This window comes from Lampetra fluviatilis, chromosome 18, assembly GCF_964198595.1.
Source record: "Lampetra fluviatilis chromosome 18, kcLamFluv1.1, whole genome shotgun sequence".
In the NCBI taxonomy this organism is placed as follows: Eukaryota; Metazoa; Chordata; class Hyperoartia; order Petromyzontiformes; family Petromyzontidae; genus Lampetra; species Lampetra fluviatilis.
In genome coordinates this window covers 13269104-13281794 of record NC_136292.1, presented here as the reverse complement: position 1 = coordinate 13281794, position 12691 = coordinate 13269104, and the positions used below count along the sequence as shown (strand labels likewise).

Below are 12691 nucleotides of genomic sequence, written 5' to 3'. Positions count from 1 at the left end.
TTACTGACATGCGGTAGTGAGACAAACCGCGGAATGGTGTTGGCGCTGGGGACTCGTCAGCATGGTCACTGAATGCGGCGCAGTCAGCTGCTCAGCCGACAAGGCCGTGCGACCGCCGTTATCTTGATGTCCCCCATTATCTCGATGTCCCCCGCAATACGCGTGAATGCAAACGGGCTCTTCCCCCGGGTAAAGTTCAACACGGACCTACGAAGTGTACTGGGTCCGTGATTACACCTGGCCGTGACACGGGGAGTCAATGTCAAGAAACCCGAGGGTCACAGGGAGCCACAGAGAGCCGCAGGGTTCGGATCCCGACTTGGCGCCTCTCTGTGTGGATTCATGCGCCTCGCGGGGGTACAATTCTGGCTGTCGCCTGATGAAGCTGGTTGTAACCTACCGGCGAAACTTCGTACTCGAATTTTACTGGACAATGTTTTATTTTACCAGGTAAGGCCCACTGAACTGTGGTTCTTTTTTAGAAGCGATCTGGTCACAAATGATAGCTCAACGAAGTGGCTTATCGCGTGAACATTTATAGTAACCAGATACTCGAACCGCGTGTTGAGTCTAAATGTGGAGAACATACAAATTCCAAATATACAGCAGGCGTCAGTGTCGGGATCGAACCCACTAACTCCTGTATACCAGGCAAGGTCGTTAACATCTCGCCGCCGTTTACGAGTAACTAATTGGCACGTTTTGTTTACATGACAAACATTACTAATTGGCTGTGTCGGGTGGCTACGTACGGTGCAAAAGAAGTTAAACATACATACGTACAAGGCAACTGGCAGAGGCCAAACATCCCAAATGCTGAAGAATCACCTAAAAACGACTCAACTAGGATCACACAGCAGCAACATCGCCCCCCTACTGCGCAAACTTGGCAGAACTCGCCTTTTGAAAGCACTGCGAAGACTCAGTGAGGTCACATGGGGTCAACAAACACCACGAGCACAGGGAGAGCGGGGGGGGGGGTCACGATACCTCGCCCCGTACACCCCCCTGCTCCCAAACACCCCCCCTCTCCGCCACCCCCTCTCCCCCACCCCCTCACCCCCTGCCCCCCACCCCCTCTCCCCCCCACCCCCTCACCCCTGCCCCCCACCCCCTCTCCCCCCACCCCCTCTCTCTCACCCCCTGCCCCCCACCCCCTCTTCCCCCCACCCCCTCTCCCCCCCCACCCCCTCTCCCTCACCCCCTGCCCCCCACCCCCTCTTCCCCCACCCCCTCTCCCTCACCCCCTGCCCCCCACCCCCCCTCCCCCCCACCCCCTCTCCCCCCCACCCCCTGCCCCCCACCCCCTCTCCCCCACCCCCTCTCCTTCACCCCCTGCCCCCCACCCCCTCTCCGCCACCCCCTCTCCCCCCACCCCCTCACCCCCTGCCCCCCACCCCCTCTCCCCCCCCACCCCCTCTCCCTCACCCCCTGCCCCCCACCCCCTCTTCCCCCCACCCCCTCTGCCCCCTGCCCCCCACCCCCTCTCCCCCCCACCCCCTGTCCCCCACCCCCTCTCCCCACCCCCTCTCCCTCACCCCTGCCCCCCACCCCCTCTCCCTCCACCCCTCACCCCCTGCCCCCCACCCCCTCTTCCCCCCACCCCCCTCTCCCTCACCCCCTGCCCCCCACCCCCTCTCCCCCCCACCCCCTGCCCCCCACCCCTCTCCCCCACCCCCTCTCCTTCACCCCCTGCCCCCCCACCCCTCTCCCCCACCCCCTCTCCCCTCCCCGTCTCCTTCACCCCTCCCATGCCGGGGCGCGGATGACGTCACTGCTGTTTACGTCACGAGGCGACGGCGGTGGCGGCGAAATGGCGGACGGGGATCTGAACGTGGAGAGCATCATAGCGCGCCTGCTGGAAGGTGAGCAGCGCTGGTGGCTCTCCTTCCCTCGTCGTCGCCGTCGCTCCCTCGCTCTCCCTGCTGCTGCTGCTCCCCGTGTCACTCCTCCGCGCGCTCACGGTAGCGAGGTCGCGGCGAGAGAGGACGCGGTGCTCGGCCTCGGCTGTCCGCGAAGCGACGGGACGCGTCACCCACCCCCCGTCAACTCTTCCCATAGCCCCGTCAACTCTCCCATAGCCCCGTCAACTCTCCCCGTCAACTCTGCCTGTGCTCCCTGTGATAGTTGCCGTGTCAACTCGTCCCGTGAGGTCACCGCGTGAGCTCTCCCCACAAGCTCCTGGCCACACCAGAGCGCTGTAAACGGCACACAGACAGCTGCTGCCAACCCACGGCGCTTCACTCTGTGCAGTGACATTCACTCCTCACGGCCATGCGGCGTACAGCCGTTTCAATGCGGGCAAAACAAAGTTACATTTGTTTGCGTTTCTCTCTTGTGATGTGACTTTGTAGGATGAACCTTTCAGTTTTTAAGCGCACGGGGTGACCAATGAGGTCTGAATTGGTATGTAATAAGATAGGTACTGATAAGGGGTTGGACAGATTACAGATATGCATGTTATAAATCCCCCCTGGTGAGTGCTATCTTATAACCAGCCTCTACATCAATCTAGCCGCTATAAACTCACCCCTCATAGCCTGGCCATTAAGCCAGCCCGATAGAACCGTCGTCCTATGTAAAATACTCTTAGGTTTTTAATTGGTCGATAATCCCGTGTTTGCGATTCGTCTGTTATAGCAGGCAGCATGCACTACTCTTGTGTAACTTGTTTGGTCACATGCTTACTAAGTTCAGCTTTTTCAAAGGCACATCATCAACCTGATTCGATTGCATCGTGTTGATACCTGTCCACATTCATTAACTGCCTGCGTTATCCACACTGATGCGTTTTGTTTGCCAAACTTTTCGTGTAAGCATTTGATTTTGCCCAATTAAGGTCATAGTCCTACTTACGTATGGTTATAAAACTAAACTATTTTTTTATTTTGCCACGCAAGGCCCACTGAGCCACATAGCTATTTTTTCCGAAGAGACCTGGCCACAAATGATACCTCAACGAAGTGGCTTATCATCATGTGGACACTTATAACAGCCAAGTACTCTCAACGCGTGATGTTGTTTCTAAATGTGGAGGGAAAACCGGAGGTCCCAGAGAAAAATCCACGCGACCACAGAGAGAGAGACGCAAATTCTAAAGATACGGCAGGCGTTAGGGTCGGGATAGAACCCACGGCCTCCTGCATACCAGGCGAGGGAGTTAACATCTCCTAGCCACTGTCAGCCAAATGCTGCCGATGAAACATTGACCGGGCACCGCAGCGTGATAAGGAACGTTGCTGACAGCTCGATAAGGCGGAAGCGTCTCGTGTGGTCGCTGGCTGAACGCAGTATACCTGGGAGATCACATTGCGGGTCTCAGCAACGCTCTCGCCGTCTTTCGAGTTATTCACAGACGTGATTCGACTCAAGAATTGGTTCTCACGTGTTTTTTTTTTATCAGCTCGCACGTGGTACTTGTAAAAAAATATTTCTCGCTCACGCACAATTTTTGTTTGTCCAATTAGCCTAAGTGTAACTGCATATTTTCACAAATTAACGTAATCATCTCATGTGATGCTTGTACTGTTGAAATTTAGAATTGAGGTTGAATGATCAGGCTGCACAAACGTGCATCGTTACGCTTTTAATTTAAACTGAACGTTTATCTGTACAATGGTGTGTGCAAGCCATCGTTACAATGTATTGTGGCGAGTCCGGACAATTAATGACCTTCATTTATACATGGCCAGCGCACTGTGTGATAAACCCGTTTACCTGAGTTAAATGCCTGGTTATGACCAACACCTCTGGTGAAGTATGGCCAAACAAATTCCCTTGAATGAAATGGCCTTCTTCCTACGCTAGGGTGACATGTCTCCATTGTTACTGTTTTTTTTTAAATAGGCTCGAGTCCATTAATACAAAATCGTGGGAGGCCTTGATTTATGTAGGGCGCCATGGTCGCGTGATGTTAACTCCCTCACCAGGTATACAGGAGTTCGTGGGTTCGATCTCGACCCTGACGCCTGTATATTCGGAGTTTCGCGTGTTCTCCCCGTGGTCGACTGGATTTTTATTCGGGTCTTCCGGTTTTCCCTCCGCATTTATACTCAACGTCACGCGTTTAGAGTATTTGGCTGCTATACATTTCCACGTGATAAGCCACTCCGTTGCGCTATCCTTTGTGGCCAGGTCGCTTCTGAAAAAGAGCTGTATAGCTCAGTAGGCCTTAACCAGGTAAAATAAAAAATAGTTTAATAGTTTATGTACAAGGAGGAAACTTGTGCCAATATTCCGTGAAAATGGTATCACGGGTGAATTTGGGCAATGCGTGCAATCTAATTAGAGTATTTAGGTGAAAGTGACATGGAGCAAAGGTAGTGTGCCATACACGATTAACCCATTGTTAAAACCTCGTTAATCAATCGCAACTAGGACAAAAAAAACGCAACGCATTTGCTCTAGCTAGAACCGGCAGCCCAGTGAAAGTGGGGGATACCTTAGCTTTCGGCACGAGGAGACTTGAAAACTAATATCACTCAGACACCAGCTTTAAAGTGTATATAGGTTATCTCTTTGGAAAATGAATAAGATATAATAACACTGTTTCAACATGTGTACAATGCTGCACTGTATAATCTTAATTTACCATCATACACTGCATTCAGAACACAGGTAAAATGTGTTGCAATGAGCGCATTATGCATGTATCTAAAACGGATACTTTGCATTTTTGTGTACGATTTCAGGCAACATTTTTTTTAAAGTGTATAATCTATAATGTAATTAGTTAAATTATAAGAGCACATAAGGTTTCGTTAATTTCACTGAAAACCAGTGCATATCAGCTCTATAGTAACTTTAAGTTTTTGCTATTTTTATTTAAAAATGTGTTTATTAAAGAACGTTTCGACCTCAAATAATTGCTTTGCAAAACCAAAAGTGCCCTGCGCACACCAAAGGGATTGTTAGCAAATACCAAAGAGGGCTTCAGTGGAGTGTCGGCTGAAACGCTCCTCTGTCGTCGTCTGGCTAAAAATGGAAATGCGCCTTGCCCTTAAACTAAAGGCCATAAATAGATAAAATATTTCCATGACCAAAGCTCAGGAGTAATAGGAAGGCTGGACACTTGGTGTAGCAAAATAGTTCTTCGTAACTCAAATGCGTCATGGGCTACAGGAGACGAACTGTTGTGGTGGCGTTTGTGATGCCGAAGTGAGAGCTTTACTTTGCGGTTTTATCTATTTAAATCGTCGATTAATGTGTTTACATAGGGACCGATTTAAATTTTAAAACATCCAATAGGCTCCTTGTTACTACAATCAGGAAATGTTATTTACCTCCATCGGCGGATACTTCACATGCTTTGATGGAAACTACAATACTCCCAAACCAATCTCTGCCACACTTACTACGCAACTTGTCAACACCCATTCCCAGATCCGAGTAATGTCTGGGTAAGATTCACAACAAAAAATGAAAAATATTTTTGATGTATAACTATAAGAGTAATGTTTTTCTGTGAATTCGGACCATTCGCAGGCATGCTTAAAAGGCATGTGCATGGGTGGGTGTAAGCTCATGTGGGGAGTGGTAGTATAGTGGTTAGCGCGCTGCGTAACGAATCCAACAACCCGAGTTAGATTCCCACTCGCGGCCCACACCCATGACGATTATCTGAAACGGTCCTGGGCCTCTACTAGGTCGACTCGGCCTCAAATGAGTACCTGGTGCGGTGTGTAAACATAAGCATTGGGGAGACAAAGGCGGCCCGGTTTGGTGCTGGCCACACCACCCCTCGTGTGCCATGCCGACCTTCATAGGTGCTAACAGCACTTACCCCGGCAGTCTGGTAAAGGCTATATGGGGACCTTTGTCTTGTAAGCTTATGTGCCTGATGTGTGAACCAATTTCTGTGTTTCCAAGGAGCCATTTCTTTATACAGTGATACCTCGTTTATCACGGTTAATGGGGACCGGAACCCCTCGCGATAGGTGAAAATCCGCGAAGTAGGATTGGCCCCTAGGAATTTCCGTATATGTGTGTGTGGGTACCAGAATGTTTAAAATATATATATTTATACTTTATATATATATATTTTACTTAAATCTATTTAATTATAAAACCTTAATATTATACATTCTCTCTCCCTCATACGATACGTATTATGGTGTTCTACACTCACCAATGACAGTAGTATCTTGAGACTTGACTCCAGTAATGACGACGACGATGACAATGACAATGACGATGATGACAGACCTGTGCAGTTCTATGAATGTGATGATGAATGATGATGATGATGGTGTTACTGCACAGGTATAATGAGGCCTTTAAATCAGTTCGAAAAATCCGCGATGCACTGAGGCCGCGAAACTTGAACCGCGAAGTGGCGAGGGATTACTGTACAGTCAAATCCCCCCAACAGAAGTGTGCCTCACTTAATGGAATAGCTTTCTAGTTTGCATTTTATTCCACAAAATCAGGTAAATCGAATTAGGGGTTTGGAGCAGTTTGTAAACTAAACAAGGCAGGTGAGAAGCCTCCGCTCACCATTCTTCTGTTATAATGCCATCCTTGTGGTTTCGCGAGTTTGGCCTGTGACATCAATCCGTGTCATTACAGCCGCACACAGTCATGCGGGTGAAGTCACTGTTGTGTGAAAAGGCCAGCCCAGTCCACCATCAATAACCCTGCCCATGGAATGATAAATGAATGTTGATGAACCAGTGTGAATTGATGAATCAGCACCATGGTACATTCTTAAATCCTATCTTGTCGGTCCAATTCGTTACCGACATCTGCACAATCCCCCATTCATGTCGGTGCACATTCCTCAATCTCCAGTTACCATTGAAGAAGGCAATTAATGGTCCCTTATCTTTGGTTCGTTTGCTAAAGAACTGAGCGAGTGACTTGACGGCGTGTGCCCACAGTGCGGGGATGCCGGCCGGGGAAGACGGTGCACATGACAGAGGCGGAGGTGAGGGGCCTGTGCATCAAGTCTCGCGAGATCTTCCTCAGCCAGCCCATCCTGCTGGAGCTGGAGGCCCCGCTGAAGATATGCGGTGAGCGTCCTCACCGTCGTGCTGCATCTCGGCCGTGTACGCGTGTGCATAATGTGTGGCAGTTGGCAATCCTGCTTTAGTGGGGAATAAACTATTGAAACTATAAACTTTTTTTATTTTATCAGGTCAGGCCCACTGAGCTAGCTCTTCTTCAGAAGCGACCTGGCCACAAATGATAGCTCAACGAAGTGGCTTATCATGTGGAAACTTATAGCAGCCAAATACTCTTAAGCGCATGATTCTAAATATGGAGGGAAAGACCGGAGGACCCGGAGTAAAATCCACGTGACCACGGGGAGAGAGACACGCAAACTCCAAATGTACAGGCGTCATGATCGGGATCGAACCCACGACCTCCTGTGTACCAGACGAGGCAGATAACATCTCGCCAGTGGATCATCCCTGCTAGTCCACTGCTTATGGATCCCCTTTTTTCCTGGAGTCTTCCTGCTCACCCTTCTACCTGTGCAATCCCCCCTCATCTTCATTTCTTCCCCATCGTGTGAGACCACTTTTAGTTATTTGTGTAGGCCTTTGAATATCCCAAATGAAGTGTTTATCCTCATTAAAGCCCCTACTGTTTAGTAGTGTTAATTATTGTGAAAAAAATATTTAACACTGGTCGAAAAAGTAAAGTTGAATTATTGCTGCATCAGTAAATTTGTACGTAAATAACATACATACTTAGTAAGTGCCTTATCATGAAAATTTACATATCCATACCGTTAAAAAAAAGTTGTTTGACTTGCGCGAGCGTGGATGATAGCAGATGGACTAAACCAGTGGGGAATGGCAGCCAAGAGAGAGCTTGCCTGAGAGGACAACCAGAGCAGTGACGAGTGCGGGAGCGAGCTTGGATCACCACGGCATCGCTAAGACCACGGATGGCTAATGGAAAATTATTATGACGACGCTGACGTGGGGAGGGAATTCATCCAGCGGTGATCGCTCGTGGCTGTTGGCGAAGTTGCCCGTTGCAAGGAACATGAATGTGTTGGGGCCGCTGGTCCCCGAAGTCCCTCCCTGCTCCGTGCCTATGGCAGGGGCTCCGCCGTGCGCCGACCCCTCGCTGCTCTGCGAGCAGCTGCTGCCGTCGCTGGGCTCATCGCCCGACGGCTCCCCTCCCTGGTCCGTCCCTCCGCGAGCTCGTGTGAGAGGCATAGCTCGCCGCACGCCGTCGTTCACCTGCAGACGCTGCGTTGTCTCTCCACGGATCACGCGCTATTAAACGGGGGTCGGAGGGCGAACGACGCTGCCCTCACACTGCGCGAGTCCCGGCGGCGACAGACGGAGCGGGGCCTGCGGACGCACCGACCCCTTCCCCCACACTACGAGCGCACACACCTGCACACACGCGACACCCACTCGTGCGCCGCTCTACGCAGCGCTCACTCACGTGGCGAACCACTGTGTACACACGCGCACCCACACGTTCCCACTGCTCGACAAGATCGCGTGAGGCCACGCTTCGCTATTAATGATTTATTATTCGCTACCTGGTAACTAATGTTGAATCAGTGAGTCGACGAGGCTGGCCTATTCCACTAAACCTGTACCGATTCATTATCTATCGGCTATTATCCCACTTCACCTTCTTACTCCCTGTTAGATGCCCACGGCGGTTCGTTGATCCCGTACTCGCAGCGTGCCTCGATGCGTCTCACGGACGTTCGGGTCGCTGGACTGGAGAGCGTCCTGTCGCCTGGCGCTGGAGAGAAGAGAGCCCGATTTCCCCTTTGCGCCCACTATTTATCCTCCCTACCTCAAAGGGTGTCGGCTCTGAACAATGGGCTCGCGCCCCTCTGGCACGTGCACCGCGGTTCCGGGACCCTGTGATATGCTGATCAGTGTGCGGCGTTGCGCGGCGTAAATTCTAATTAATCCCTTTCCCTCCCTAACAATGGTGCCTGCGCGCTCAAGCGTAATTATCCCAACCATCCGTGACTATGCGCAAGAGCCCCTGCGGTCCCGCTACTCATGCTGTCCCGTCCCTCCCCTGCTTGCCCCGTCGACACGTGGGTGGTGTGTGTGGGGGATGCGCTTCAACCGCGGTGGCCGAATGCCCCTCGCCGCGGCCATACCATCTTAAGGCAGGTCGCAGCGCCGCGGTGCAACGTAGCGTCGGGGGAGGCTGTCCAATTCCCTGATCGCCGGAAACCGTGAGAGTTAATCCCGATAAGGGTTTCTCGGATAAAAACCGGTCGATCAGGTGACCTTCCCTTCCAGCTCTATGGGGGGGGGGGAATGCGTGCGGGTGTGTTCATGTGAGGTGAGGTGAGGGGGACGAGGGGTTGGCTCCGTTGCTTGGTGGTGGCGAGGTCGGGGATGGGGCGCCTGCCGAACGGCTTCGTGGCGGCGGCATCACATATGCGCAACTCTTGAGTGGCACATTTCTACACAATAATGTATTTTCTGTGCATTGCTCGTTCCCCCTAAAGTGTGTGGAGTAGGACACTCACAGGGGTGCTTTGACGTGGTGCAACTGGCCAACAGTGCAACCTTTCATGCGGCCGTGTAAACAAGTCAGCTGAGTTTCCGGAAAAACATAGCAAAGTGGGGGTGGGCATCTGGATTCAATTTGCTGTCTCAATTAAAACACATTCTCCTTGTAACCGCAGGCCAAACTTGTTGGGATATAAGTTAAATAAAAATGGCTAAATTTAGCACCTAACGCGTTTACCCTCGATGGCCCTCGCTGGCTTGTGATGCGGTGACTCGTGGATTTCAATGGCCAGAGTTTTAAACATTTTCTTTGACATTCAAACAGACCAAAATAAAAAATATAACAACCAACATCAATGATTTATGTCCAGATTGCAATTATTATATTTTGCCAGACAGTTTTGCAATTGGGTGCACATTTACACAGAAAAATTAGCTGTCAGGTTTGTTGTTACGTTGTGACAGAATTGCCACAAACGCAACCTTATGAAGTGACTTGGCAAGTCGATAGATACTTGTCCCACTTTGCAACTGGACACCATCCGCGCCATTTTTTACAGTGAGAGAGAAGGAAAAGTCTTGGCCGTCTCACTCTGTGCAGGAGAGTCGTGAGTGTGTATGTATCGAAGCACATGGCCTTCATTTGGGAGCGGTGGTGCAATGGTTAGCGCGCTCACGGCCAACACCAGTGACGATTATCTGAACCGGTCCTGGGTCTCCTCCCCTGGGATCGACTTGGCCTCAAATGAGTACCTGGTGCGGTGTGTAAACATCGCCGCAAGGGAGACAAAGGCGGTCGGGCATAGTGCTGGCCACCCACCCCCTCGTGTGCTGTGCCGGCCTCCATTGGTGCTCGCTAACAGCACTTGCCCCAACAGTCTGTTGAAGGCCATAATGGGGGGGGATCTATCTTTGATATAAATTCAGCAGCAGGGTATTGCCTAGGAATGGGTAGCCATTACGAGGTCATCAGCAGCAACATAACTTGAGTAACCAGTTTTTAGCCATTCCTTGACTGCAAGTGGGCATTGATCAGTCTACCTGTGTAAGTTCAGATCTTTGGTAGAAGTTTTTCTCAGATATGAAAGTTGGAACATTTAACACACAACAAAAATACTTTTATGAAATGTAATGGTAACTAAACGTTGTTGTAACTTTAAAACGGTTAACGAACTAAAGGAAGATTCTGCAAGTGAAGTTTCCTTTCGCATCTCGGGGTAGAAATTTGCAACGTTTGTCAGCATCTCAAAGATGACAAAGCAAGATAAGCAGGAACACAAAACAGCATAGACAACATGCAAAATATATGGTTTAAAAAACACCCTCAGCCACAGAAGCATCAATGAAACTGGGTCCCACTGGATTAGTTGACCTGGTATAGAACAATGGTTACTTTTGGAAATGGGCCTGGGTGCCTTTGGAAGGAACCTTGTTGGCTCACATATCGGCTCTGTGGTCACTTAATGGGGGAGGTGGGGTCTGTCGAGTAAAGTTCAGCATGGCTTCGTGAGCACTGTACGCGTGTGTTTTTCTTTATCTCATTGCGTCCCTTCCACCTTTCTGATATCTTAAAAATGTGTGTCCGCATTCTTTGTTTGTTTTTATTTTCTCTCTGTTTCACTGAAGTTATGTTTGTAATGTATTGGCTTGTAACCACACTTCTTTTCTGTTGTATGTTACAGTTTTTTAAAGACTTAATTATGTGGTTCAGGCTTTGGCTGGCTACATAATTAAGTATTCTGTGGTCATCCTGAATAGGTACTCAATACACATTACTCCCCCTGAAAGTGTATCATTCTAAACTGGGATGGGATGAATGAGATTGTTCTTGTTTTGCGCGCATGGTTGCACAGGCGACATCCATGGGCAGTACACGGACCTGCTCCGTCTGTTCGAGTACGGTGGTTTTCCACCTGAAAGCAACTATCTCTTCCTGGGCGACTACGTGGACCGTGGCAAGCAATCGCTTGAAACCATCTGCCTGCTGCTCGCCTACAAGATCAAGTACCCCGAGAATTTCTTCCTTCTGCGGGGCAACCACGAATGTGCCAGCATCAACCGCATCTACGGCTTCTACGACGAGTGTGAGCCATCGCCCAAGCAGCCACGCGTCCCCTGTTGTGTCCTGTTCTCCTTTGTAATTGCCCTCGTCACAAATATGTCCTCGTGACTGGATTAATTAATAATAATGACAGTGTTATTTGCATATATGTGGCACTTGAATGTGTCGTACTCGAATTGTAAATATTGTGGGTTTTACTCGCCAACACAATCGGTGTGCTGAACTAGTAACTAATTGGCACGTTTTTTATTTACTTTACAAACCTTACTTGTTTGCTGTGTCAGGTGGTGGTGGTTTTAACGACAAATTTATATTTACGCGATCTAACCGAAAAAAAACCCCTCTTATTATGCACTTAAATGCCTAGGCGAATCAAAGTGCCTTTTTATATATAACATCTCAGACATTTAAACGGCTGTCCCAGTGGCAGCTGTCGCAATCAAATGTGAACGTTAATTGTGCAAGCGACACGAAGGTTGACGAGCCCTTTTACTTGCAGGTAAGAGGCGCTTCAACATCAAGCTCTGGAAGACGTTCACAGATTGCTTCAACTGCCTGCCCATTGCTGCCATTGTGGACGAGAAGATTTTCTGCTGCCATGGGGGTGAGATGAGTTGGGGTTTTTGTTTCATAACGAGTAGTCTGAATCTTTTTGAACATGTGCTTTCAAAAAAATATACGGTAGATCATCGATAATTATCCAGCGGCTTCGGGGGGGGGCGCTGGATTTTCAAAAATGCTGGATAGTCACTAATCATTTAAAATAGCTTATTTTTGCACATTATTGCACGACATGTTTTTAGGTTATGTGTTTTTTTTTAAGTGTTTTAAATGTGTTTACCAAGTGAAATTGGCATAAATAATCATACAAATGGACAAAGATAAATATCCTACTTTAAAAGGTTACAGTATTTACTGTACCGTACTTACCACTCCAATCTCGAAGTTTTTGCATCATGGGGTGATTTATATACGTGCAGTATTTTTATTATTTTTTGTATCTAGTTTATAATGTACTGTATAAAATATTTAACACTGAATTCAAGCAATAGCTACTTCTTTGTCACACACACGGTGCCAATTGCCGGACTGGTTCCAACATTTGGAGGGGTTTTGCTTAATCGGCCCGGGTCTGCCAGATAATGTTGGAAGTCGGATAATTGTGCGCCGGATAATC

At 49.2% G+C, this 12691-nt stretch overlaps 1 protein-coding gene across 1 annotated transcript in view; it reads left to right on the top strand.

Annotated features, from left to right (window-relative positions):
• The first annotated feature begins 1759 nt into the window (after positions 1 to 1759).
• Positions 1760 to 12691, top strand: part of LOC144937261 (serine/threonine-protein phosphatase PP1-beta catalytic subunit-like) — a 28121-nt gene continuing 17189 nt past the window's right edge. The window contains exons 1-4 of the mRNA XM_078864663.1: positions 1760 to 1865; positions 6879 to 7010; positions 11306 to 11536; positions 12014 to 12118. Of these exons, the coding sequence (XP_078720789.1) occupies positions 1766 to 1865; positions 6879 to 7010; positions 11306 to 11536; positions 12014 to 12118 (568 nt within the window). The 5' untranslated portion in view covers positions 1760 to 1765. The remainder of the gene's footprint in view (positions 1866 to 6878; positions 7011 to 11305; positions 11537 to 12013; positions 12119 to 12691) is intronic.